This window comes from Falco peregrinus, chromosome Z, assembly GCF_023634155.1.
Source record: "Falco peregrinus isolate bFalPer1 chromosome Z, bFalPer1.pri, whole genome shotgun sequence".
Classification (NCBI taxonomy): Eukaryota; Metazoa; Chordata; class Aves; order Falconiformes; family Falconidae; genus Falco; species Falco peregrinus.
The window spans coordinates 60,552,199-60,577,093 of NC_073739.1; the positions used below are offsets into that span (position 1 = coordinate 60,552,199).

The following is a 24,895-nucleotide window of genomic DNA, read 5'->3' on the forward strand; positions in this document are numbered from 1 at the left end:
CTCCCCCCCCCCCCCCCCCCCCCCCCAGCCCTGCAGCATTGCTACTTTTGATTAGAATAGAGTACAAGGTACACAAATTTCATGAGAGCATCCTGGGTATGTTACATGGATGTAGGCATCAGTGGTATCCAGTGACAGCAGTGTGTTTTTGTCCTTTAGCTATATAAATCTTCAGTTGCACGTGCTTCTGTTTTCTTGCTCCTTAATATATATACATCTAGGCAAAAAATCAGGGTTTTATCATCAAAGGTCTCTTTTTTTTCCCTGGATCAACAGACATTTGCACATAGAAGGGATGGGTAATTTGGTGTTTGCTCCTGGAAAAAATCAGAGCTCTGTGAGTAGGGTTTCCAGATTGCAGACTTGCAGCTTTCTTATTTGTAACCTTTTGCTCATTAATCAATAATACAAACAGCAGTTACACAGTGAGATATTGTCTCTCCCTGGCTGCCTCTGCTTGTCTGAGACTCCAAATTCAGTTGTTTATAACATTCAAGTGAAATTACTAGCATATTAATAATAATAAAACCCCTCACATGAATATATTCAAAGTCTACACAGTCAAATCCACCAAAGGAAAAGGTGCAAATGTTCCAGCAGCAATATTAGCTCAGCTGCCTTGCACTTTGTATATGCTTCACAATACCCTTTTGCAGGAGCAGTATGTCAGATAACCACAATTTTGCCTTCAGCCAGGAAAATCTGGAATGTGAATGCTTAGCTGTATAGAGGTGTAAGACCACTATGTTTTGGTAAAAGCATGTGTTTTCATATTAATTGGAAAAACCCTGGGGAGGTTCATTGGACCTGAGTGATTGTACGTGGCTTTGACTGTGTGCCTTGCTCACTGCTGTGGCAGCAGCATTCCCTCCATGTTCAGTCTGTGCAGCTAAGACACCTAAACAGTGTAGATGAGAATATGATGATGAGACAGTGGAGAGCATGTGTATTTGGATCTTCCTCTATGGGCAGGAAAATACAGTGCAAGTTGCACTGTATTTGGTAGATGAGATTAGTATGCTGCGTGTGATCATCATCACAAAACCATTCAGGTCAGAAGGGATCTTTGGAGGTCATCTACTTCACATAGGGTACCTGAACCTGACATAGTGTTAAAAAACCTGCTGTGTTGCACCAGACCAAAGGTTCTTTTAACCTGGCTGCTGTTGGAGACAGTACACCAATACAGACCCAAGGACAAGATTATAGGAGAGTGGAGTTATAGTGTGGCTTTCCACAATGCTTTCCTGTTCTCCAGCAGTTCATGGTATACAGAGCTCTCGACTCAGAGGTGGAATCTTTGTGTCTTGTACTCAATATATATTTGCTTCCATGAATCTATCCAGTCAGTTTTGAATGTATGATTCAAGACTGTCTCCTGGTGAGAAATTTGTCACATGTTTGAGGAGGTGTCTCCTTCTATTTACCTTGAACCCTCATCTTCATAATTCCATGTGCAACTTGTATGTGGAGCTTCTCTGGGGGAGGATTATAGGCTGACAGGAAACTATTCTCTGGTCAGCCATCATCCATACTTTACTCATGGCTGGATCTCTGGCCAAGTAACCACAATCTCATTGAATGACACTTCAGGAATCTGACTTTGCTGGATGGGGCAAGTGGGGTGCTTGAACCAGTATTGCTCCCAAGAGATCTAGAAGAAGTATCTATGAGGCATTTCACAGTGGCCTGCAATTACACAAGCTAGTGTTTGTGCATTTGCTCTGCCTGAGCCAATTAACTGTGCAACAAAGCTCTAAATCCAGGGTCCTTTACTGGAACATGTTGCCTAGAGAAGCTGTGGATGCCCTATCATTGGAAGTGTTCAAAGTCAGGTTGGGTGAGGCTTTGAGCAACCTGACCTAGCAAAACATGTCCATACCATGGGAAGGGCGTTGGACTAGGTGACCTTTAAAGGTCTCTTCCAAACCAAACCATGCTATGATGCTACACTGAGGTCCTGGGAAGAGAAAGACAGGGTTGCCCCCTGATGTGACCTCAGGCTTACAGAGATTAATCATGTCAAGAGACTTCAGTTCCCTGTTGGATGGTAATTCTTCAGATTTGTCTCTGAATGCAATTATTGCAGTGAAAGCTATTCTGTTACTGAGGTTCTCACTGACTCAGCATATAGAGCTGGGGACTAGCTAAACTGGGAAGTTGCCTCAGTAGGTGGGGAATGCATGAGATCTCATGGTAGGATCAGATAATTGAATAGCTCCAGGCTGTACCTTTTGCTTACCCTGCTCACTCCTGGGAAAAGCCACCCCACAATATACTGTGGACCAACAGCTACCTGAAAGGCCTCTCTGAGTTCTTACCACTGACCATCAGTTATTCTGCTGCAGGTGGGGCCTACTGTAGGACTTGGCTTTAAATGGAAGAGAAAAAAAGAAAAAAAAAAACCAACTACAGGAAGTCATCTGTTTCTGTTCTGCTGTCTAAATTTGCAAACAGGACATGTAGTTCGTGGCAGTGTAACCTGTTTAGCTCAACAGTCCGCAAAACTTAACTGTATGGAATAGATCTCGCTTTTATTTAGATGCTAGCCATTGAACAGCCTCTAAAATCTTGAGAATTTTTTTGCATATCTCAATCAATAATGCCTAAACCATTCTTTGTTTGAAATGAACAAGCAAATCAAGAATAGACCCTGGCATCTGTCTGGACAGCTTGCATGCCAGGTTCCACTATGGGATTCTGAAATGCCCATGATATTAAGTCCTTCCACCTTCCTACCAAATAAAAATAAGATAAGGTTTGGATTAAAACAGAGCCAGGTTCTCGAACAGGTGGTTCCCGAGTCTTTAAACTGGTTCAGTATTTTGATGAGAAAATCTGAAATTAAGAATACATAGTATGTGAGGAGTAGGACTGTACCTACTAGAATGTTTGGAAACAGTTACACATGCTTTGAAGTACAAAAAAATGACGTAAACATTAAGAAAAGTATTTTTCATACAAGCTTCAATACCCACAAAGGTAACATATGAATAAGCTTCCCTGAAGCCATTGGGCATTGTGCTAACAGTCTGGTGTGTGGCTGGGGAGGGGGACGACTACACATGACAGCCCTCCTGCTCAGGAGGGATCCCCTTGCTTTCTAAGCTTCTCAGAGAGGAGTGTAGGTGCAGCTAGATCCAATCCTAGTCTCAGACTCGGTCAGTGGTTTTGAGTCTAAAGGATTGTGTGTACAGCCACTCACCAGAATGTCACACTTGCCTGTCAGAGCCCCGTTTAAGGACTTGCACTGGAACAGTTTTGCAAAGCTGAAAGAACAGGTGATTTATTAAGGCGACAGATATAACAAGCTAGGAATTGCTGTTGATAAGTTCACTTGCTGCAAAAATTGAGCTTAAGGGTAGAGCACTGTTGATAGTAATGCTGTCCCGAGTAACACCCGCCGTGGTCGGAGGCGCAATGCTTACCAGCGAGGCATGCCTGCTTGGGGAGGAGAGAGATCTGGGCCCGTCAACCCACACCGAAGTTAGAGTTCTTGCCCTCAGGAGGGAAGAAGAAGCTTCTGAAATGCCAGATTTTATCATCTTGGTGAGGTGGGACTAAAGTCAGTTGTTGTGTGCTGATTGGCCCTTAACCAGGTGCCAGGACGCTCCTTGCAGAGCGGGGAGGGTTCGGGGTTCGGTGCAGGCGCAGGCTGACGGTTACAGACACGCGGAATCTTCTAGCCCTCACAGAAGCAACGCCATGCTGAGAGGCCTCCGCCTCACCCTGGGCGTCAGTCTGTTGGTTTGCTTGTTGGGCTGCATCCGTCATCTGTTCTGCAAGGTAAATGTGCTGCTGGAGTCAAACTGCCAGCTTCCTGGCTCCACTTGGAGCTGGATACGGTTCTTCGGTTCTTCGTCTGTAGGTCAGGAACTGGGGCTGTGGGGGCGTGGAGAGCACTCTGCCACGTTCCACCCTGTGGCTTTAGTCACAACTCTCCAAGAGGAATATCACGTAATTTGTATATAGATGGGTTGAGGGGCTTGTCTCTCTCTTCCTTGTTTTCATCTTCTCCCATTAAAGGGGTATAATTGGTAAGTTGCATCTTCTTTGTGTTACAAGCTTTCATAATAGTTGATTTTATGGAAGATACTGCTACGCTTATGATAATTATAATCACAATAAACATCAAAGCATGTTGAATTAACCTTTGGATCCAAACAGTAACACCAAGTCAAAACAAACTAAACAGTTGTGAAAGCTAGCTATTCTTAATTGATTCTCAGAGCTCATGGGTGTCTTGTGCCACCTGTTGCATCTTCTGTAGTTGGATGTTGAGGTCCTGTTAAACATTAGGGATATGGGTGCAGTGATCAGTACTGGAGAGACGTAGGTAGCCACAAGGTCCATTTTGATGTAACAACACTAAGTCCAGTGCAGTGTGATTCTGAAGAGCCATTTGTGACGTAGCTTGTAGGTGATTGTTGAGCACCTGTAAACCGGCTTTGGACGCATTAGGTAGCCTTTCTTCTGGATAGGCTAACTTACTCATCCATAGTTGCATCTGCATGGTAACTGACCCAAATCCTCATAAACCTTCCATCCCCCAGGTCATGCGGGTGGCTGATCCTGTGTCCTGCCACCCCTCTACATCTCCCTCCCACACTCCCCCAGTTCTGTTCTCACCCGTTTCATGCAAGCCACCCAGTGGGGTTGGATGGGAGTCCTTTTCCACCTTGGGCACAGTGTTGGGAGGCCCAAGGTACACTGCAGTTCAGGTGACCTAGCCCACAAAGAGGTGTACATATTCCCATCATTACAGACCCAGATCAAACCAGCTGGAGCACCATCAGAGGCAACGTGGCAATCATTGCAAGTGCAAAGTCTGCACTTACTGACTTACATGTTATACTGTGATTGCAGCACAGACAGTCCATTTTTAGGGGGGTGTAAACCAGCCAATAGTATTTGACCCAATCATATTGTTTCCAGTTGGAACAATTTATCACGTTTTAGCAAGACCACAGTGCTGGCTTGTTTGATACTGAGGCAAAAGATAATCCCAGGTCAAATGGTGTAAAACTTGGAGGGCCATTCTCATCAAACCTGAACCAGGCACAGTTATTGTTACAGCCATTTGTTTTTGGACAGTCTTGTGCTTTATTCCACTGTATACACCACAATGTAGTTATGAATTGATTATATTCCAGGCTGTCAGTTACTCATCCCCATGGTCACAAATCTGTTTTTCCCCATATGATCTGATGACAGGTGAAAATTACATTTTCCTCTTCATAACATGTACACTTTGTGCTGCTGATGGTGGAAAAACTAAATGGCTGACTGAACCGCACAGCAAAGCAACTCGCTTTCTTTCTGGGGAATAAGGTTTCACATTTGGAGGGTATCCATTGTATTCCACTGTCTTGGCAAGCTCCCCACCCTGTCTGTGGGAAGAGTACCCATGGCAAGGGGGTCTTCCACAGATTTAGGCAGAGACACATAAGCAGTAATACTAGATTCACTGAGGGCAAGTGCAGATCCCTTTTTCAAGGCTAGGACTAAGTTATCATCCAAAACACAGGTGACTTGGACAGACAGTCTGCCTATTTTCACTCCAGGTATCTTTGATCCCAGTGGAGTATTATCCATGAGCATATTAACCCAAAGCCTATCTTCCCAGCACCACTTACAAATGTCATGTTCGCCAACCCTAATTACATCCTTCACCTCACAGCCTACACCTTTGTTTACAATTCAAAGTTATCCTACCCAAACCCAGTCGTTTTATATACAAATACCAAACACACCACACATGTACATACTAAACTTATACAAATCCTCCTGAAACTACTCACACATAATAATAGGACTATTGGTTGTTAAATGACAACTGACATTTCAAATTAGTAATACAAACACATGTGTTTCAACTCGACACCTTAATATACACACAAGATATTTCAACTTATTAACTCAAACAATATCACAGGTTTGTTAGCTGTATCCATATTAAAATTTTGGTTTCCAGATAAGTATGAGGATTAAAACCAGAAATACCCAACAAATAAAAATAAGCAGTCCTTGGGGGCACTCTAGATTGTTATAGAGGAGTCTTTGACTCCAGGTGCAATTGCCTGGCATTTGGAGTACCTGTGGACACAAAAAGGGAAAAAGATACTTCGTCATTATTTGACCAGCAAATGTTAGGTTAAAAGGTGGGTACTGTCCAGCTGGTACTGATTTGATGGAGTTTTCCAGAGCTATCTTTTGCTTCCCAAGCGTAAAGGTTCTTTGGTTAGGACCATTGCCACTATTCCAGTCTGAGGCATTTTAACGAGGATGGACAGGAGAACTATAGAGGGAGCGCACCTGAGTGATAATACCTCTTTTTTTCTAGGTGTGTTACCACTCCATCTAGGCCTGAATGTGCAGCTGCTGACAAAATAGCTGTTGAGTTTGCAATGTTTGGTACCACAGCTGTTAGCAGGGCTGTATCAGCATTCAGGCACTGATAATCAATTGTTGAAGGCCACCTGCCACCTCTGGTCCGGTTTCCGAACCGGCCAGGCAGGTGAGTTATATGGGGAGTGGGTTCTGGAGATAATCTGTTGTTTCTCCAAATCACCTATGACTTCAGAAACTCCCATTTCATGCTGCAGCAGATATTGTGGTACGTTAGTGATTTCTGAGTTAGGGAGTGCAGGGGCTGTGTGCAGCAGCACATCCACTGCAGCCTCCCGGTTTCTGCCGGGGTTGGGATCAATGTTTAAGCCACACGCTGCCATTCAGCAGGCACCAGGTTCACCTGTTAAAAACATTGAACTCTAAAATACTTTCATGATGATTTTAATTGCAGAGCAAGTAGTCGACCTGCGCTTTTAGCTCAGGAGACATACATTGACTTTGTCAGTTTGACACACACAACACCCACCCAGTTCACACTGGTAATCTTTAATCTTTGCCATCCAGATCACATGCCCAGCTTCTCGGCATCTTGTGTTAGAGTTGAAATTTGTGCTCCAGTGCCTGTTAAAAACTTCACCAATTATCTCTGAGGATAGACTGGAATTAAAATGTATGGGCCATCATCACTTACTCACTAATAAGCTTCCCCTTTCCAGACAGGCAAGCCCAATTGCCTTCAGGACATTACTCATTTTTTTTCACTTCATGTCCTGCAGTTCCCCCCTGAGGGGAAGGAAAGAGTTGTCTTCCTTTCTGGGGACTGGTGCTGAAGGAGTTAAAAAAAGGTCCTTCCTTTCACTGTTATCTCATTTCTGGAATGTTTCAACCAGACTCAAAACAATGCCAGTAGGCTGACCTTGAATCATAGCTCTGGGAATGCCTGGGGCTAATGTATTCTTCCACAATTCATTTCTCTGTTCTTGAGATTCTGTTTGAAGGGTTTTTAATTTGTTTACCTTTGATCTAGTTTCTGTCCCCTTTTTCAAGGGTCTTATTTTGTGATCTCCTCCCCAGGGCTTCAGGTTTGGTTTTCAGCTGCTGCACTGTCCCAGCTCATTTCACAACTGCAGGTAACAATGCCATGCATTAACTCCGCACACATAGGGAGTTGCTTAAGAGCATTATTGCCCTGGCTTTTGTTATATTTGGTATCTCCTTTAATGTTGTCCTGTTTTGCAGCTAGGTTGCATTTAAGAATTGTTGGGGCTGCTCTACTCAGTAGTTTTAACATTGCAAAATCTGTTAAATCAATTAAATTCTGTTGTGGGGCTGAGGGCATGAGTCTACTAGGAATTGATTTATTTCCTGCAGAGCAACCTCCCCCTGCTGAATCAGTTCTCTGGCTTAGGCTTAGTGGTGTGGACCTGGAGGTCCCGGGGTTTCCTGGTGGTCTGGCCAACCCGGCATATTTGGTGCCTGTATTTCCTTAACTTGTGCATAAACTCGCTCCAGGTGGGTATATGGATTTGCTTCTGTGGGGGCTGTGCAGCAGCTGCAACAGCATTCTTAACACAAGTGGTGTGTATAAGGTCCTGAGCTCTGGCTACATAGGTTTTCAAGCTACCCGAGAGGCCTTGAATAAGGGGAGTTAGTTTTGTTGGATCAATAGGAGCTAGCATTGGGGATTTCAGTAACAAGTTTCTCTCATACATTGCTTGTAGGCAGGCTGCTTTTTTCACAGATGCGGCCAAATCAGAAAACCTCGAGGTTCTGATAACAAAAGGCTCACCTCGTTTTTGCGAGTCTATACCACCGGCCCAATGGGCAGCCCGTGCAGTTAATGAATAGTTGTGGTCACCTGATGTGATGGTTAGAAATACTCCAGGGCCCCAGTAGCCTCTTGCTTCTTCCTCGCTTAGTAAGATTAGGTCACCCCCTGTAAGAGAGACTCGCCACACATATTCCACCACGGATTCATCTGGACGCCTGGAATACTTTTTCTGTAACTTTGTCAATTCAGCAGGAGACTGTGAGATGATACCTACAGTAGCACGGACATTGTTATATCTCTCATTTGTGGTTTTGGTCAATGGTTCTATAGCCACAGGTTCTGGGGTAGGATCATAATTAGAGCCTGCCAGCAGTTCATCATTATCATTATCACACCAGATGTTTCCATCCCATGTTTTGGGATCTGCACACTGTATTAATTTGCGGATTTGCTTAGCCGAGACTGAGGACGGCATTTGATTTAGTAAGAGTATTAACTTTTTGTGTAGTTGTTTTTCTCGTCTCTCGGCTGATGCTAACAGCATTTTAAGTTCCCTATTTTCAGTTATTAAGTTTTGGTTTTCTCTTATGAGCTTATGTACTCGTGCCTGGTATCTTTGGACGCATTCCTTTTCCACTTGGGATGATGCACTCGTATGTTTTTGCAGCAGTTTATCCATGGCAAACCTGCCTGAGATGCCAATTTTCTGTTGTGCTAACAGTCTGATGAGTGGCTGAGGGGTGAGGTGGGACACAGCCCTCCCGCTGAGTCACAAGGCTCAGAAGGGATCCCCTTGCTTTCTAAGCTTCTCAGAGAGGAGTGTAGGTGCAGCTAGATCCAATCCTAGTCTCAGACTCGGTCAGTGGTTTTGAGTCTAAAGGATTGTGTGTACAGCCACTCACCAGAATGTCACACTTGCCTGTCAGAGCCCCGTTTAAGGACTTGCACTGGAACAGTTTTGCAAAGCTGAAAGAACAGGTGATTTATTAAGGCGACAGATATAACAAGCTAGGAATTGCTGTTGATAAGTTCACTTGCTGCAAAAATTGAGCTTAAGGGTAGAGCACTGTTGATAGTAATGCTGTCCCGAGTAACACCCGCCGTGGTCGGAGGCGCAATGCTTACCAGCGAGGCATGCCTACTTGGGGAGGAGAGAGATCTGGGCCCGTCAACCCACACCGAAGTTAGAGTTCTTGCCCTCAGGAGGGAAGAAGAAGCTTCTGAAATGCCAGATTTTATCATCTTGGTGAGGTGGGACTAAAGTCAGTTGTTGTGTGCTGATTGGCCCTTAACCAGGTGCCAGGACGCTCCTTGCAGAGCGGGGAGGGTTCGGGGTTCGGTGCAGGCGCAGGCTGACGGTTACAGACACGCGGAATCTTCTAGCCCTCACAGAAGCAACGCCATGCTGAGAGGCCTCCGCCTCACCCTGGGCGTCAGTCTGTTGGTTTGCTTGTTGGGCTGCATCCGTCATCTGTTCTGCAAGGTAAATGTGCTGCTGGAGTCAAACTGCCAGCTTCCTGGCTCCACTTGGAGCTGGATACGGTTCTTCGGTTCTTCGTCTGTAGGTCAGGAACTGGGGCTGTGGGGGTGGAGGGGGTGAGGGGAGTGGGGGTGGAGGGGGTGGTGTGGGGGTGGGGGAGTGGGGGTGGAGGGGGTGGTGTGGGGGTGGTGTGGGGGTGGAGGGGATGGGGGTGTGGGGGGGAGGGGGGTGGGGGTGTTGGAGCACACCACCAGAGGCATAATATCAAAATATTGTGCCTGCTTAGAACATAAAAGAGCATATATTTGTGAAATTTGTTTTGACATACAGACTTAGAGAAGTAAACAAATAGCTGTTCAAGATTCCTACAAACTCAGAAGTGAGCTACAAACAACTACAAGATACTGTGCTTAATGTGCTCTTTGCTTCTCTTGTCACTGGCTCAAAAGTAATGTTTCATCTAACAGATAAGATTCTCATGTGAATATCCTGAGTTGGTTCTGGTCCTTCCCTATGGCTTAATACAGATGTATTTTTCAGTCTTGTCTAAGAGGTCTTTAATTTGTTTCTTGATATTGACAGTTGGCTTTGGTGTGCATTCATACTTTGTTGAGTAGCTGTTTTGTGAGTCCATACAAACTCTGCACCCCCAAGAAGCAAATGTAGCCATGAAACTTGTGTACAGTGTGATGAGCTGCTTTTTGGAAGAAAAGCCATATTACTGTCTCAGGTATTAAAAGTGCTGTTTTTATCAGAGTAGGCACTCTTGATGCATGGTTGGAGCTGCACAGTGAGTTTGCTCAGAAAGCTGAGTAACTTCACTTTTGAAAGTATGCAGGAGTTGGTTGTGGTGACATGGAATACACTTACGGAGGGTGACTTGCCATTTTACGCAGAGATACTTCATGCCGCTGCCTTGTCTTCCTGCCCCAAACGGGTTTTCACAAAAACCCAGACCTGAAATCCTAAGGTTTCACTTAGGGCTGCTGGTCTCAGGCCTGGGGGGGACCCATGACTCTGGCAGCATTAGTTGCTGGTGTTGTTAGGTCTTACTAGAGAGCCTTGACACTGAAATAATGGTAGAAAAATCACAGACTGCTTTTCACTCTGTGGAGAGGTTTCTGCTTTGCCTGTTTCTGTGGTATACAGTGAAGTTTAGTCCAGAAAAGCCCTGAGTTCATTCAAAACACTATAAAAAAATGTAGACACTGTGTTTGCTTTAAGGATTCCTGCAGGGATTAAGTAACTATAATGTCTGTCCTCCTTCTCATGGTGTTTCTATCTTGTATCTCAGAAATTATCATGGCAAATGGAGAGTTAAGTGCACTGACTGTGCAGTCTTTTTCATTGCTGTTTCCCTGCAGGTGATTTTAATAGGCAGCTGATGGGTCAGATGATGCAGATGAACCAAATACTGGGAGATGTGAAAGACCTTCTCAGACAACAGGTATTGTATAAAGGCTTCAGTGTGAAACATCCCAAGCTTGCCAGTTTTGATAGAGTCAGGGCAGAGTTCACATAAGCAATAAACTCCTGTGTAAAGTTTGTTGCCTCAGAGCCACAACACAGTGGAAAAGAAATAACCATATGGGTACTGGTACCTTGTGCTCATTGTGGAGGACCACTAAATGTGGGAGTGCAGGGGCCTTATTCAGACCCAGAAAATCTAGTGTCTTTAAGTGGAAAGGAACCAGAGTAGCTGTCCTAACACACTGTTAGTTAGAGGTCAGTCTGTTGCACAGGACTGAAATTGCATTTGTTCTACCTGCTGGTGGGTGTCAGAACTGGAATTGCTGGTAGCACATGCTGTTAGTTAAGCGTGTCATTTTTCAAGTCCCTGTTGATGAAGGCTGAAGTGAAGTACAACCGTTATTGCTATCCTTAATTTTATGGAGTACAAGGAACATCTTATTTCAAGAGAGAGTACGTATGTCGCACGGTTTGAGTGGCATCCTGGGGAAAATGATAATGGTTCTTCTGGCAGCCAGGTGCAAACTGGAGCTGCCTATATCCAAATAATGTTTATTTTCTATATCCTTAAGGTCAAAGAAACAACATTTCTGAGAAATACCATAGCTGAGTGCCAAGCATGTGGTAAGTGTTCCTGTTATCGCTTGTAAAAGCCAACTAGATCAGATGTAGTGTCATTTTAAAACTAGTATTGATTGCATCAGCTGTATGTGGTTTCTAAGAAGTACTTTTTAAAAAACACCATGTCCAAAGTTCTAGATGTACGAGACACAAATTTAAAATAGATTTTTATTAGAGAAAAAGCTTTCCGTTTCCACAGACCTGACAATCACCTACTGGGAAATAAAACCCCCACTAAACTAAGCAGTACCACTCACCCTGTACTGCCAGTTCTCAGTCTGCCACAAAGCTGTGCCACATGTTCCTGGGGAGGGAGATGTTGCCTGCCAGGTATCTCATGAGCAATCTTAGTAGAAGGACAAGGGAGGAATCATGTTCTGCTCTAGCTGGTGTTGTCACTCTGAGGAAGATCCTGTGCAGTCCACCTGAAATTCATCCGATTCTGAGTATGCAGTCACTGGTTAACAGCACTAAGACCCAATAGGTGGTCTCCAGCTTTTCGCTAAATGGAATAAGTGCTTCCCCAAATGCCACTGTATGGTCCTCCAACTTAATTGATGATCGGGACACACATGCATTCAGTATAAACAAAAGCCACAAAACCAGCTCCTTTACTGGGTGGGATGAAAGGCCTTAAACTCAATGGGTCTTTTAGTTGATTTCTTCTCCCAGTCTGTCAGTCTCATCAGGACTCAAGCTGAGCTCAAGCCAGGTTAACCTTCATGTGTAAGTGCTGAAGAAATGTCTTTAAATCCTGCATGCATCATTACTGAGGTTCATCACCAAAACCTTGCTTTTCCCCAGGGCTGGTCTCTGTGCACCTAAGTCGGTGTAGCTGCATGTCCTGCTGTGTGTTCATGGCCTGCCCACTGCTGCTTTTTATTCCTCATACCTGTAGACTATCAGATGGCCTCTTGCGAAACCATGGCAGTGTTTTTCTTATGAAGTGGTAGTGTTGCCAATTTAGCCAGAAAAATACCTTGTACCATCACACTTGGGTCCCTTGGGCCATTGAGGTCACTGGCTTTTAGATTCTCCTCCTCTGGCCAGCAGCAGGTCTGTGCTGGGACTAACATAGCAGGAGGGCCACTATCTGTAGCGAGGAGAAGCACATGGACATAACAAAATAGCCTTAATTTCCCCTGTCTGGAGACACAGCAAGCTGCTGGGCCATTCCCAGCATGAAGTCTCTTCAGCCGCAGCACAGCTGGTAACAGCACAGCACAGAAACACAAAACCCTGCTGCACAGTGTCTCGAGGATCTCTTCAGAGCACTTGCCAGCTGAAAGCTATGGTGGATGTTTCTTTCAATGGCTGAAACTATTGTTCTTTCTTCATTAAAGGTTTGGGAACTGTGAATTTTCCAACTCAACTTCCTAGGCGCAGTAAACCCAAATGTGAAGTTAATTCCTGCTTCAGGGGAGTCAGGTGTGTGGAGACAGCAGAGGGATTTCAGTGCGGCCCCTGCCCTGAAGGGCTCACGGGAAATGGAGTTACCTGCTCAGATATCGATGAGGTAAAATAGTGACTTTCACTGAATTAAAAAAAAAAAAGGGGGGGGGGAGCAAAAAGCTACAGTTTTATACATATCAATGGATTGCTGATGCTTGCTGTCTTCAGCATTTGCTGACTGCTTGCATGGTGAATATTAATTCATTTTGATTTGATTCTACCTCCTGATTTTGCTGTTGCTGCAACTTTACAGAGGTTTTATGTGTGAAAACTTGAAATACCCTGGTGAGTTGAGAAGTCACTTAAAGGAGTGTAATGTATGGAAAAAAACCAGCCAAAACAAGCTTTCAACATAGTTGTTTCTATTCCACAAGAAGATGCAGTAGCTTCTGTTACAGGCTGCAGAAGCCCTTCTTGTCGCTATGGGCTTTGTTTCTTTAAATTGTAGTGCTCTTGAACCAGCCTTGGAGTCCAGAGTCTTCTCTTCAACCCAAACTGGAGCCATGTTTTCAGCATTACCTTAAAAGTCTGTGAAAGAAAATAAACATTTGTTGTTATTGTTCCTTTTGCTTCTTTATGGTTGTGTTGAAAGCTGATAATGTTGACTTGATTTTTTTTCTTGTGCTATATGTTAGAAGTTCAGAGCTTGCTTGTATTGAGGACTGAGTTAATAAATTTACAATATCTTAAATGATTAAATAAAACCTGTGTTAATTGGAATGTGACACTTACTCAGAACACAAACAACAAAACCACTTACAGCTTCACCACATTTTTTATGTGTGATGATTTTTGCCGTTACTCTTTAGTGATTTTTGTGGAAAAGCACCTGGATACAGTAGAGCAGAGGACCAGGAGAATTAGGTCATTAACTGTGCTTGTGGATAACACAGTACTATACCGATGTACCTGCCTGATGATGTAAAATAGCAAAAGCATTCCTTTTTTCTCCTTCCTAGCCAACGGATGTGCTTTGACTGCTTTTTTGGTTACTTCCCGCTGCAGGCCATCAGCAGACAGGTTGCAATGTGCCCAAGTTATATCTGTGTGTGAAAAACACTGGGTAGAGAAAGTGAGTTGAGTGTGGCAGTTTTCCTGAGTTGTAGGCAATGTCTTTTGTTATGCCTCATGTGGCATGTACTGTCTGCTGCAACAGAAGGTGCAAAAAATGGAAATGAAGCTCTGAAGTGGGAATGCAAGAGGTGAAGCTGAGACAGCTGTGGTGCAAGTTTCATGCCACAGACAGCCATGGTGAGAGACTCAAATCAGCCTGAGTGGAACCCAGCAGTACAGTTGGGTTCTCCTGAGCCATACCCAGACTGAGGCAAAGCGTGGTGATAATCTCCTCCCTGCCATTTCCAGAGTTGAAGCAACTCTACCCATGGTGACAGTGGTGGGAAAACAAACTGAGGATAATCTGTGGTAGCCTGACCTGAACGTGGCTTTCTGTGAGCAGTCAGGCTCTGCCACTGGAGACTGACGTGCCTTCGTTTTGTGCCACCAGCCCACATGGCAGACCTGGTCTCACATTAGAAAGAGCAAGGAAATTTTGCCAGAATGGTGTCCTCGACATCCAGTTTTGCTTGTTTGAGGGCTTCACAGGGACACTGCTATTAAAATGCCACCTAGTCTGGTGTGGTTTTGTTTACCAGTAAATAGCTCAAAGCTTTAACGGCTGGATTTTCACTTGTGGTTGTTCCAGGGGAAGAAAAGAGGTAATAAATGACATTAACTTTTCATTGCCTAACAACAGGGGATGTCATTTGTCTTCCTGAGTTAGCTGACTAAGAAGGAAACTAATCCTGGGGTTTTTTTGAAGGTCTTTGGGAATCTCTTCTGGGAGAGCACCTTTCTACTGAATAAACTGTTTCTGTTCTTCCTAATAACTGGAATTTAAAAATAAGTTAATATACAAATTCTAATAAAGTCAAATCTAGAAGCTTCCTCGCTAACAGCTGCCATCATCTTTTCTGAGGCTGTTAGCATCTCTTCAGTATGCTCCCTTATTTGTTACCAGTTTGAGGACATTACTTTCAAGTGCTGATGCCCTGTACCTTGGGAGCTGCAGCTCTGCTCTGTGTAATTTGAGTGCCCTCTGCTGTCTACAATAAAAAATCCACAGCAACTAAGGAGCACAAAATGTCTCTAGTCCTAGTTTTACATTTTGCTTATGCTAGTTGTGGACCTACTTCTAACAAGTCTTTCCGTCAAACACTCTTCGATATTGAACGTACCTTTTGTTGCTCCCTTATGTGTGTGTTTGATTACAGGTTGTACTTTGTTTTAGGTGGGTATCTTCTGGTTTGATCACCCTCCATCTTGTGGATGTTTTTCTATGAACGACAGAGGGGGTGGGAAAAGACATATCTTTAAAACTTTTTCTATTTCTTTCTTGTGTTTCATATTTATTCTTGTCTTTGAGCCATATGCAGCATGATGGCATGTTGATATTTTCGGTACTCTTATAAATATTACCTGGCAGCTAGTGTTGATGTTGGAGAGGCAGCAATGTGGGATGTGGTTCCCAAACTGGCAACCACAAGGCCAGTGAAATGGATCACAGCTGTTCTGTAAAATATCATGAGGTAGTGAAGTGAATGGTGCCTTCAGGCTAGGGGTGATGCTGTGGGCATGTGCTATTTCGGGAGAAGTGCCAAAGGCTGTCTGTGGACCTCCGGTCTAGAAATGTGGTGCTACTTACACGTCCCTGCTCATCTGGCTTATGTTAGGGTGACTTGCCTAAGTGTAAATGAAGGAAAGTGCTGCTGCCACTTCTTTGTGTCCAAAACACAACTGCAGGACCATTTGTTGGGTTGGAGTTATGCAGCTTTCCTGATATTGTGATCTGGACTCTTGCAGGGGACTCTCAGCCTCCGAGGGAGCTGAACCTGCCCAGCAAAAGGAAGGACCTTAGCGCAGGGGTCCTCAAACTGTTTAACCAGGGGGCCGGCGCGCGGATGCAGTGGCAGGCAGTCATCTGCGGCTGCTTGGTTCCCCCCCCAACCCCCGGAGGGGAGTGGGGGTGGGTTCTGTAAATACCGGGGGCCGGATTGAGGACCCTGGGGGGCCGTATCCGGCCCGCGGGCCATAGTTTGAGGACCCCTGTCTTAGGGCATCAGCTACAGGCTATAAAGGAAGATTGCAAATGTTACTTAAATTACAGAGATAGCTGAAGACCCACTTGGGTCAGAAATACCTACAGAGACTGTTCCCTCTGTAAGCCAGCTCTGAAGAGAAGACATGCAGACACTGCATGTAGCATTGCCTTTGACTGAGAAGTCTGTGCACATAGTCAGAGTCTGGATGTTACTGAAGCATGAACGTGTGCTGGGTTCATTTTTTTCTTTGCAGTGTCGTTACAACCCTTGCTTCCCTGGAGTGCGATGTGTGAACACTGCTCCAGGTTTCCGATGTGAGACCTGTCCCCCAGGATATACAGGACAAACTGTGCAAGGGATAGGACTCAGCTACGCCAAGAGCAATAAGCAGGTGAGTGTCAGCATTCCTGCAGCAACTATCATTGCAAGGTGCTGGTTTATATCAATGCCTCTGTATCACATTTTGTTTATACTTCTGTCATTCCATAATTGACTTGTGCAGTTAGGCAGAGATCAGAGTGTTTCAGTTAGAAGATCTGAGTTGTTTGCTTGGTTTTAATGGAAATATTAATCATCTAATACTCAGGACTGGTATAGAGACAAGTGTCATTATCTTTGTAGGTACCTCTGATCAGTTTTAAAGGAGGCTCCACTGACGTCTGTAAACTGGCTTTGAACTAGGAAGGGTATGATAGAAAAGGCCTATTTTACTGTCATTTTTGCATTTTCCTGTAGCACCCTACAATGGGAATATAATTCTTGTCTGAATTCTTGTGGGTGAACCAGAACTCATCCTAAAGTTGAAAATTTTTGTATCACAGTGTCTCTTCAGGGTTTATATGTGTCTGGAGATGCATCGGAAAGTTAGCCCATGAGTATGTCTGTGCCATTCTGAGAGTGGTTTCAGGAGAGGCTGTGGCTCTTTTCTGGACTTAAACTTCAGTGGCTTTTCTTCAGACTTGGAGCTGAAATTGACATTGTTTTTATTACATGTCGATTTTTTTTATTGCTAGGTCTGCTTAGATATTGATGAATGTCAGAATGGTGGACTTGGACTCTGCGTTCCGAATTCCCATTGCATAAACACTTTGGTAAGCACCTTTTCATATCTGGCTTTAAAAAATTGGTTGCTTTAAAATTCCAAGTGGCTAAGATTAGTTTTATGTCTCTGATTGAAGAGCTGAATAGTACAATTTATTTGTTGGCTTCATCTAAACCAAAGAATCTTTTCCTCTTTCCTGACTAACAATTAAAAAATCAATACTTCCTTTGGCATTAACATGCCCATCTCAGTTGTATCCTTATCACTTTCCCTGAGGAATAGCAGGAACTCTTCTCTTCACACCAGCCAGTTATGTGTGTTTATGAGTATGTTATTGTAAGGAACCTCCTTTGAAAGATAAATCTTTGCTTCTCCCCACCTCTTCCCACCTGGTAACTGCTGCAGCAAGCTGATCCCCTGGGTGCTCTTTTTATAGGAGTAACATCTTTGCTTTGTTAGGGTATTTATACAGTACCAGACATCCCTCTAAATAAGTACAGAGAGGAGGAGAGCTGCAATTGGTACAACACTTTTCATACCCATAGATATTAAATCCAGGAGAACACTGTATCAGAAGTAGAAATGGTTTGAAAGATGTTAGGATGCAATAGAAGGAGTGTACAACCATTGTAATGCTATGAAGCAAATTGGATCTTTTACTTAGAAACAGTAAATCATGGAATCATTTATGCTGGAAAAAACACTTAAGATTGTGTCCAACCGTTAGTACTGCCAAGTCCACCACTAAACCATGTCCAAAAGTGCCACATCTACACATCTTTTAAATATCTCCAGGAATGGTGATGCAACCTCTTCCCCGGGCAGCCTCTTCCAATGCCTGACAACACTTTCAGTGAATAAACTTTTCCTAATATCCAATCTAACCTTCCCCTGGCACAACTTGAGGCTATTTCCTCTCATCTTGCCACTTATTACTTGGGAGAAATGACCAACAGTCACCTTGTCGCAACCTCTTTTCAGTGAGTTGTAGAGAGTGACAAGATGTACCCTGAGCCTCCGCCTCTCTAGGCTAAACCCCAGTTCCCTCAGCTGCTCCTCACAAGCCCTGTGCTCCAGACCCTTCCCCAGCCCCGTGGCCCTTCCCTGGACACGCTGCAGCCCCTCTACGTCCCTCCTGCAGTGAGGGGCCCAAACCTGAACACAGGGTTCGAGGTGCAGCCTCACCAGTGCCGAGTGCAGGGGGACAGTCCCTTCCCTTGCCCTGCTGGCCACACTGCTCCTGACACAAGCCAGGGTGCTGCTGGCCTCCTTGGCCACCTGGGCACACTGCTGGCTCATGCCCAGCCGGCTGCCGAGCAGCACCCCCAGGCCCTTTCCCACCAGGCCCTTTCCAGCCGCTCTGCCCCAGCCTGTAGCGCTGTGTGGGGCTGCTGTGACCCAGGTGCAGGACCCGGCACGGAGCCTTCTTGAACCTCATCCAGCTGGCCTCGGCCCATCGGTCCGGCATGTCCAGACCCCTCTGCAGAGCCTCCTGCCCTCCCGCAGATCAGCGCTGCTGCCCAGCTTGGTGTCATCTGCAAACTTACTGAGGGTGCACTCGATCCCCTCGTCCAGAGCGCCGATAAAGATACTGAACAGAGCTGGCCCCAGTACTGAGCCCTGGGGAACACCACTGGTGACTGGCCGCCATCTGGATGTAACTGCATTCCCCACCAATCTTTGGGCACGGCCATCCAGCCAGCTTTTTACCCATCAAAGAGTACATCCATCCAGGCCATGAGCAGCCAGTTTCCCCAGGAGAATGCTGTGGGAGCTGGTGTCAAAGGCTTTACTAATACCCAGGTAGACAACAACCACAGCCTTTCCCTCATCCACTAAGTAGATCATCTTGTCACACAAGGAGTCCAGGTTGGTCAAGCAGAACCTACCTTTCATAAACCTGTGCTGGCTGGGCCTGATCACCCAGTTGTCCTGTATGTGCCACTTACACCACTACTGTTCTGTAGCTGGCTGCACAGAGCAGGCTTTATCCATAGCAAGAGAACATTTAAAAGTATCCTACAGGTGTAAATACGGTCCTTTTTGCAGCTAGGTGTTGTTGAGGTTATTAGTAGTGTTCCAAATGGTGTGCTTTCCTCACAAATAACCTTGTTTTTCTAGGACTGCTTTCACTGTTCAATATGCGTCTCTCTTTTTTCTTTTTTCTTTTTTTTTTTACATATCTAGAACATTTCTGTCACATGTTGTATCTTATGGCATGACTAGGTCTCTTCAGAGGCCCATCAGGCCCTGTTTGCAGAAGGCAGCAAGTGGCCTGCCACATGTCAGAGCAGCACTGGGTTTTTAGTCCTGTCTCCCTTTAGAAACAGTTTGATCTGGACATGCAGCCTTAAAGGCTATTTTAATGCATACCAGCGCTTGATACAGGACAGAATATACTAAGAAATTCAGCAGACTCCAGAAGTTATTACCCGGCACGTCAATCAGGAGAAAGTGTGTTGGCTGGTATGTTTTATATAGGCTATATCATTTGCATGGACCACTAATTATTCTACTCTTCAGTCATCTGCATATCTTCATTTTCAGCCTGAAAGTATGCAGACAGCACAGAGTTAAAGTCTGGAATGAAGCTAGGAACAGAGGACAAAAATAACACTCATCTGGGTAGTAAATATATCTCTCCATTGTGGTGGATTAGGACAATCCTGACAGTTCCTCCAGCAGGCTTTGTACAGGAAGAGTAAAGTTGTGTGAAGTGCCTCAGTTTCACAAAGGGTGCACAAGTTTGTAGGAGATTTGGCTGTTTTAATTCATTGACATATCAAAAATAATTATTCTCTATAAGGAAAAAACAGTGTTTTCAATTAACTTTTTTGTCATAGGTCACAAATCTACAAGTATGTGAGACAGAGACAAAAGCCGCATTTAGATGTCTAAAGACGACCCTTTCTTATCAGCATTTATTCATTTATACCTCATGTAGTGATTGTCCCAGCACACACTGAGATTCCTTAGCATAGCTCCTTCAGGTTTGTTTACAAAAGAGTGACACAAATATAAAACATATATGTATGCATCTAGGTAAACCACTGCAAAAGGTTACATGGATGTTCTTATTGCAGTGTAAATGAGGATGACTACATCTTCAACTCCTGAATTCTTTTCTGAAGAACAACATTTAACTCAAATTGGCTTAAAAACATTCCAGTTAAAAAAAATAAAATGAGGCAAAGACATACTGAATTTTCTTGTCTCTATTTGATTAAAAGTTATGCCCAGCTGAGTTTAGATAAACTGATGGGGCTGCTTTACCCTAAAATAAGAGCATCCAATCTGATTAAGCAGGTGCTGCTTAGAATTTCACACAAAGTCTTGGCCACCTGGAAGCAGCTCAGAGTAATGCTGGCAGGGACAAGACATCATGAAGAAGCTTTTGCTGCTGCATGACTTTTCTATGGCTTAACAAAAGGCTGATCTAAACAGGCAAGAGTTGAGTTTGTTTTCCAGCATGCATTGTGGGAGCCAAACCTGAATTTCACATAGAAAATAAAGTTTGTTCACAGTGCAAGAGACCTCAGTGGATGAAAAACTACACTTGCACAACATAAGCAGTGTGATATGAACCTTGCTCACAGGCTTGCTTTAAAAGAAAAGTAAGTCATGTTAAAGGCTGGCTAGTAACTTTTTGTTCTTACAGGGGTCTTACCACTGTGGCCAGTGCAAACCAGGATACACAGGAGACCAAGCCAGGGGATGCCAGGCAGAGAAGAGCTGCAGAAGTCGAGCCCTCAATCCATGCAGTGTCCATGCCCGTTGTATTGAGGAGAGGAGAGGAGAGGTGACATGTATTGTGAGTTCACAAATTCATGCATTTGTACAGTGAAAAATCGCCTTTTTTTAGTCTGAACTGACAAAGCCTTTGGGATCATTTTATACAGTTGAATGACCCAGAACAGCCACAGACATAACCAGTCTGAGTCTGTCTTGCAGTTGTTTTCTTCTTGCAGGATGTCTGTAAGGCAGTTGTACTCGTGTGCCATATTTGCTGTGTCTGTGTGATTTAGGTCTTTTGGGAATGGCTTTTGTAGACTTTCTGTAGTCTCCTCAGAAAGGGCTGTCAAGTGTCACTCCACAGAAGACATCACAAGGACAAATTCCTCTCCTGGTCCTCAGCTACACAGCTGTGAGTAGGGATCCTCCCTGCATACCCAACGTGCCTGTATTTGCGTGCTGACAGAGAGGGTATTTCTCCAAGTGAGAACACAGATTCTAGGCAGAAGTAGGCTGTACTGTGCTTTCCAGCTGCGGGAGCAGAGGAGCACCAAGTGGCATATGAACTTCCATTGTAAGAGTCTAACTGAAGTATGTTACTGTTTTTCCAGCTTGCAAATGGAAGCAAGAGACTAATCCTGTGTCCCAAATTTGGATGCTTTTGCTGGCGCCTCCTTTGGTCTCATTTTTAACTACAACTATTTCAAAGGAAAATCTAGGATATTTTAAGTCCACGCTGTAATGGAAAGATGCTTAGATACTTGTGTTGGTCAAGTCCTCATTTCAGTGGGAGGCCAGAATGTGACATGCAGGTCTATGCATGTATCTTCAGTTACAACACAAATTAGGCATAGGTTTGAAACAATACCAATTTAATTGGCTAGGAGAAAGTTGTGTGCCAGATGCACTTGCTTTGCTGATGCAAACTAAGTAACTGTCAGCACAGTTTTCTCTTAAAACTTCCTCTAGCTGCAGATGTATTCTTGAGATACTGAAAAAAACATATTCATCCCATGTAACCATAGGCCCCATACTGAGATGCTAGGTGCATATTCTGCGTAGGTTGCCTTTTTTCTTTTTCTGCATCTGTGGGAGGGGAACCAAAATTGACTCCTGACCTTTGTAAGAGAAATCTATGGCTCCCACTGAAATCATTAGGTGTTGCAGGCACACATTCCATTTAACATCAAGTCTGAGCTCTTTCTAGCTGTGCCTAGATATAGAGAACTTGAAACAAAGATTTTCTTTCCACACAGAGATGCTGAAGTGTACCTTATTGTACTTCAGTATCTGTCCATGCCTTCTGTATATTAGTGTTTTCAAGATTGATATGAGGTTTCCCTCTTGAATATTGCAACAGTGACTCATTAACCTTTTGGTAGTACTACCATGTTGTTTTATTGATAGTGTGGCATTGGCTGGGCTGGTGATGGTTATATTTGTGGAAAAGATGTTGACATTGATGGCTACCCTAATGAAGAACTCTCATGTTCTGCTGAAAACTGCAGAAAGGTAAGAAATTCTTTCTTAATCCTATAATAATTAAGAGCATAAAGGGATGAAGAGTGGAAGAAACATGACTAGATATATTAATCTTTTTTCAAGTTGCTGAATTCCTTGGGATAAATTGTATTTAATTTGATTAATTAAAACAATAATATAAAGAGTCATTCAAATTTTGAAGGCATCCAGTTTACCCATAGAACACCAGACACATCCCATTTTTTTTGTCTAGGACAATTGTAGATTCGTCCCAAACTCTGGACAAGAAGATGCTGATGGTGATGGGATTGGAGATGCCTGTGACGACGATGCGGATGGAGATGGCATTCCCAATGAGCAGGTCAGATGTATAGGTCAGGGTGCTGGGATCTGTGCAAACATACGGATTTCATGTACTGCAATAGGCAGTGATTTTGAAATCTGGCTCACTACTCTTTGCCAAAGATTATCCCATTCCCGTCACTGTCAGCAACTCTCTAAATCCTGTCTTTTTCTTTTATGTAATGCTCAATATTATAAGACCTAAAAAAGCCAGGCTATCCCACCCAGCCTTAAATCTCACCAGTGTATGCTCCATTATTATATTTTAGCATTGAATTCTAGAGTTTTTTGTTTACAGAACTTGTGTCCTTCTGTCACGCTTTCCCATAGCATGGTCTTCAGGAATATTGCTTGCACTAGTGTCTTTCTTTTTAAAAAGCAGGTTGACCTGATGTCACATTCCATAAGGGATCCAAAACCCAGATAAATTAACAGTTGTCTTGTCAATAACTTGAAAAAACTTTGAATCATGTTCTCGAAGTGGAAGAGGTTTCCATGTGGGAACTCTATTGCAGAATATATCAGAGAATAAATTCAGATGGTAAAATCTCTTTTGTGTTCACCCTGTATTCTCACATGCCCACTGTTGTTCTGCATTAAGATCTGTCTGTGGTATTGCTTAATGCACTTCCAAGAAAACAAGAACACTCTATCCAGAGTACAAATGTCCATGTTGAGCTAGGGCAGACTGATAACCAGAGAAAGTCTGGTTTAGGCTGTTTTGCCACAGAGGCCAACCCTCAACCCTAAATTCCGGTAGCTCGAAACAGCTGGGTTTATTAATGTTCTGTAAGGAAAGACGTTAAATCCTCCTTCAACTGTAAATCTATGTTCAGGTTCAGCACCTTCGCAATCAATAACTTCTATGTCATTGCTAAGCTCTATTCTGCCTCTGCATGTGCAGGTGTGAGAGGAACTGAGTGTGCTAGGTGGGAGAGGGAAATTTACACCACTTCAAAATCAAGTTTTCTCCATGGGCCTCCTGATGGTCTTAGGGAGTCAACAACAGCTTGGCTGACAAAAACCCAAAAAGACCTGTCCCTTTTTGCATCAGAAAGACGTTTTTCCATGTTTCAGCTTTGGTTTGAGTCTCTACCAGAAGGGGGCAACAGCCTTTCACCAAGAGTATCTACAAGCCCTGTCAGGGTCTCTAAACTGCAGCTTTTGAGGGACCATGTAAGGAAGCCAGGGCGCCAGAACAGGTTACTTAACTTGGATGCGTACAAAATGAGAATCAGAACTCGAAGTTGTAAATAAAACCTTATGATACTGGGTGTTTATGTTCAGGGTTCCCACAGTGGGGTTCAAAGCAGAGCTTTGAGAGAGCCAGTGAAATCTGATCCAGAGCTAATATTAATGTAAAATCATGTTTTGTGACATTGCTCACAGTAATAATTCTTCGTGGAGCCCAGTTCTTGTCTGATTTGGATATGTGTCTCTTGCAGGATAACTGTGTGTTGGCTCCCAATGTTAACCAGAGAAATGGTGACCAAGATATCTTTGGAGATGCTTGTGACAACTGCCGCAATGTCCTGAATAATGACCAGAGGGACACAGATGGTGATGGGAAAGGAGATGCTTGTGATGATGACATGGATGGAGATGGTTGGTAATTCTTCCCTTCCAGCTTCTCTGATGTTCTTGAAACTTGCCCAGAACATGCCATGTGTTAGATTTCCTGTCGCCAGCTGCTAAATCTTTCTTCATTAAACCTGTGTTTGGAATCCTTTTCATTTAGATTATTATATATCTTTTTAGCCTCCATTGGAAGCATTGAACACTATAACAGATAAACCAGCCCACGTTTCATGTATAAGTTAAGGTCATTGGTCATTCAGTAATTCCTTAAAGGTATGAACATGTCCCAGAGTACCCAGCTGCTGTCTGTCCCAGATGCCCAAAAGCTACATAGTGTATTATTTTCATTGTTGTAGGAGGTGTGAAAGAAGTGAAAAAATAACAGCCCTTCAAATGTAATAACAAAGATGAAACATCCCATCCTGTAAGCTGTGATATAGGAACAGGATAGAATGAATTGTGTGTAATTAATGAAG

General features: G+C 43.9%; 1 protein-coding gene across 1 annotated transcript in view; it reads left to right on the plus strand.

The window, feature by feature from the left end:
• The window catches only part of THBS4 (thrombospondin 4), a 45,624-nt gene that overhangs the window by 10,560 nt on the left and 10,169 nt on the right, over positions 1-24,895 (plus strand). Inside the window, exons 5-13 of the mRNA XM_055790922.1 lie at positions 10,967-11,049; positions 11,645-11,696; positions 13,037-13,209; positions 16,497-16,634; positions 17,257-17,334; positions 20,944-21,096; positions 22,425-22,529; positions 22,753-22,860; positions 24,287-24,446. Coding sequence (XP_055646897.1) covers positions 10,967-11,049; positions 11,645-11,696; positions 13,037-13,209; positions 16,497-16,634; positions 17,257-17,334; positions 20,944-21,096; positions 22,425-22,529; positions 22,753-22,860; positions 24,287-24,446 — 1,050 coding nt within the window. The remainder of the gene's footprint in view (positions 1-10,966; positions 11,050-11,644; positions 11,697-13,036; positions 13,210-16,496; positions 16,635-17,256; positions 17,335-20,943; positions 21,097-22,424; positions 22,530-22,752; positions 22,861-24,286; positions 24,447-24,895) is intronic.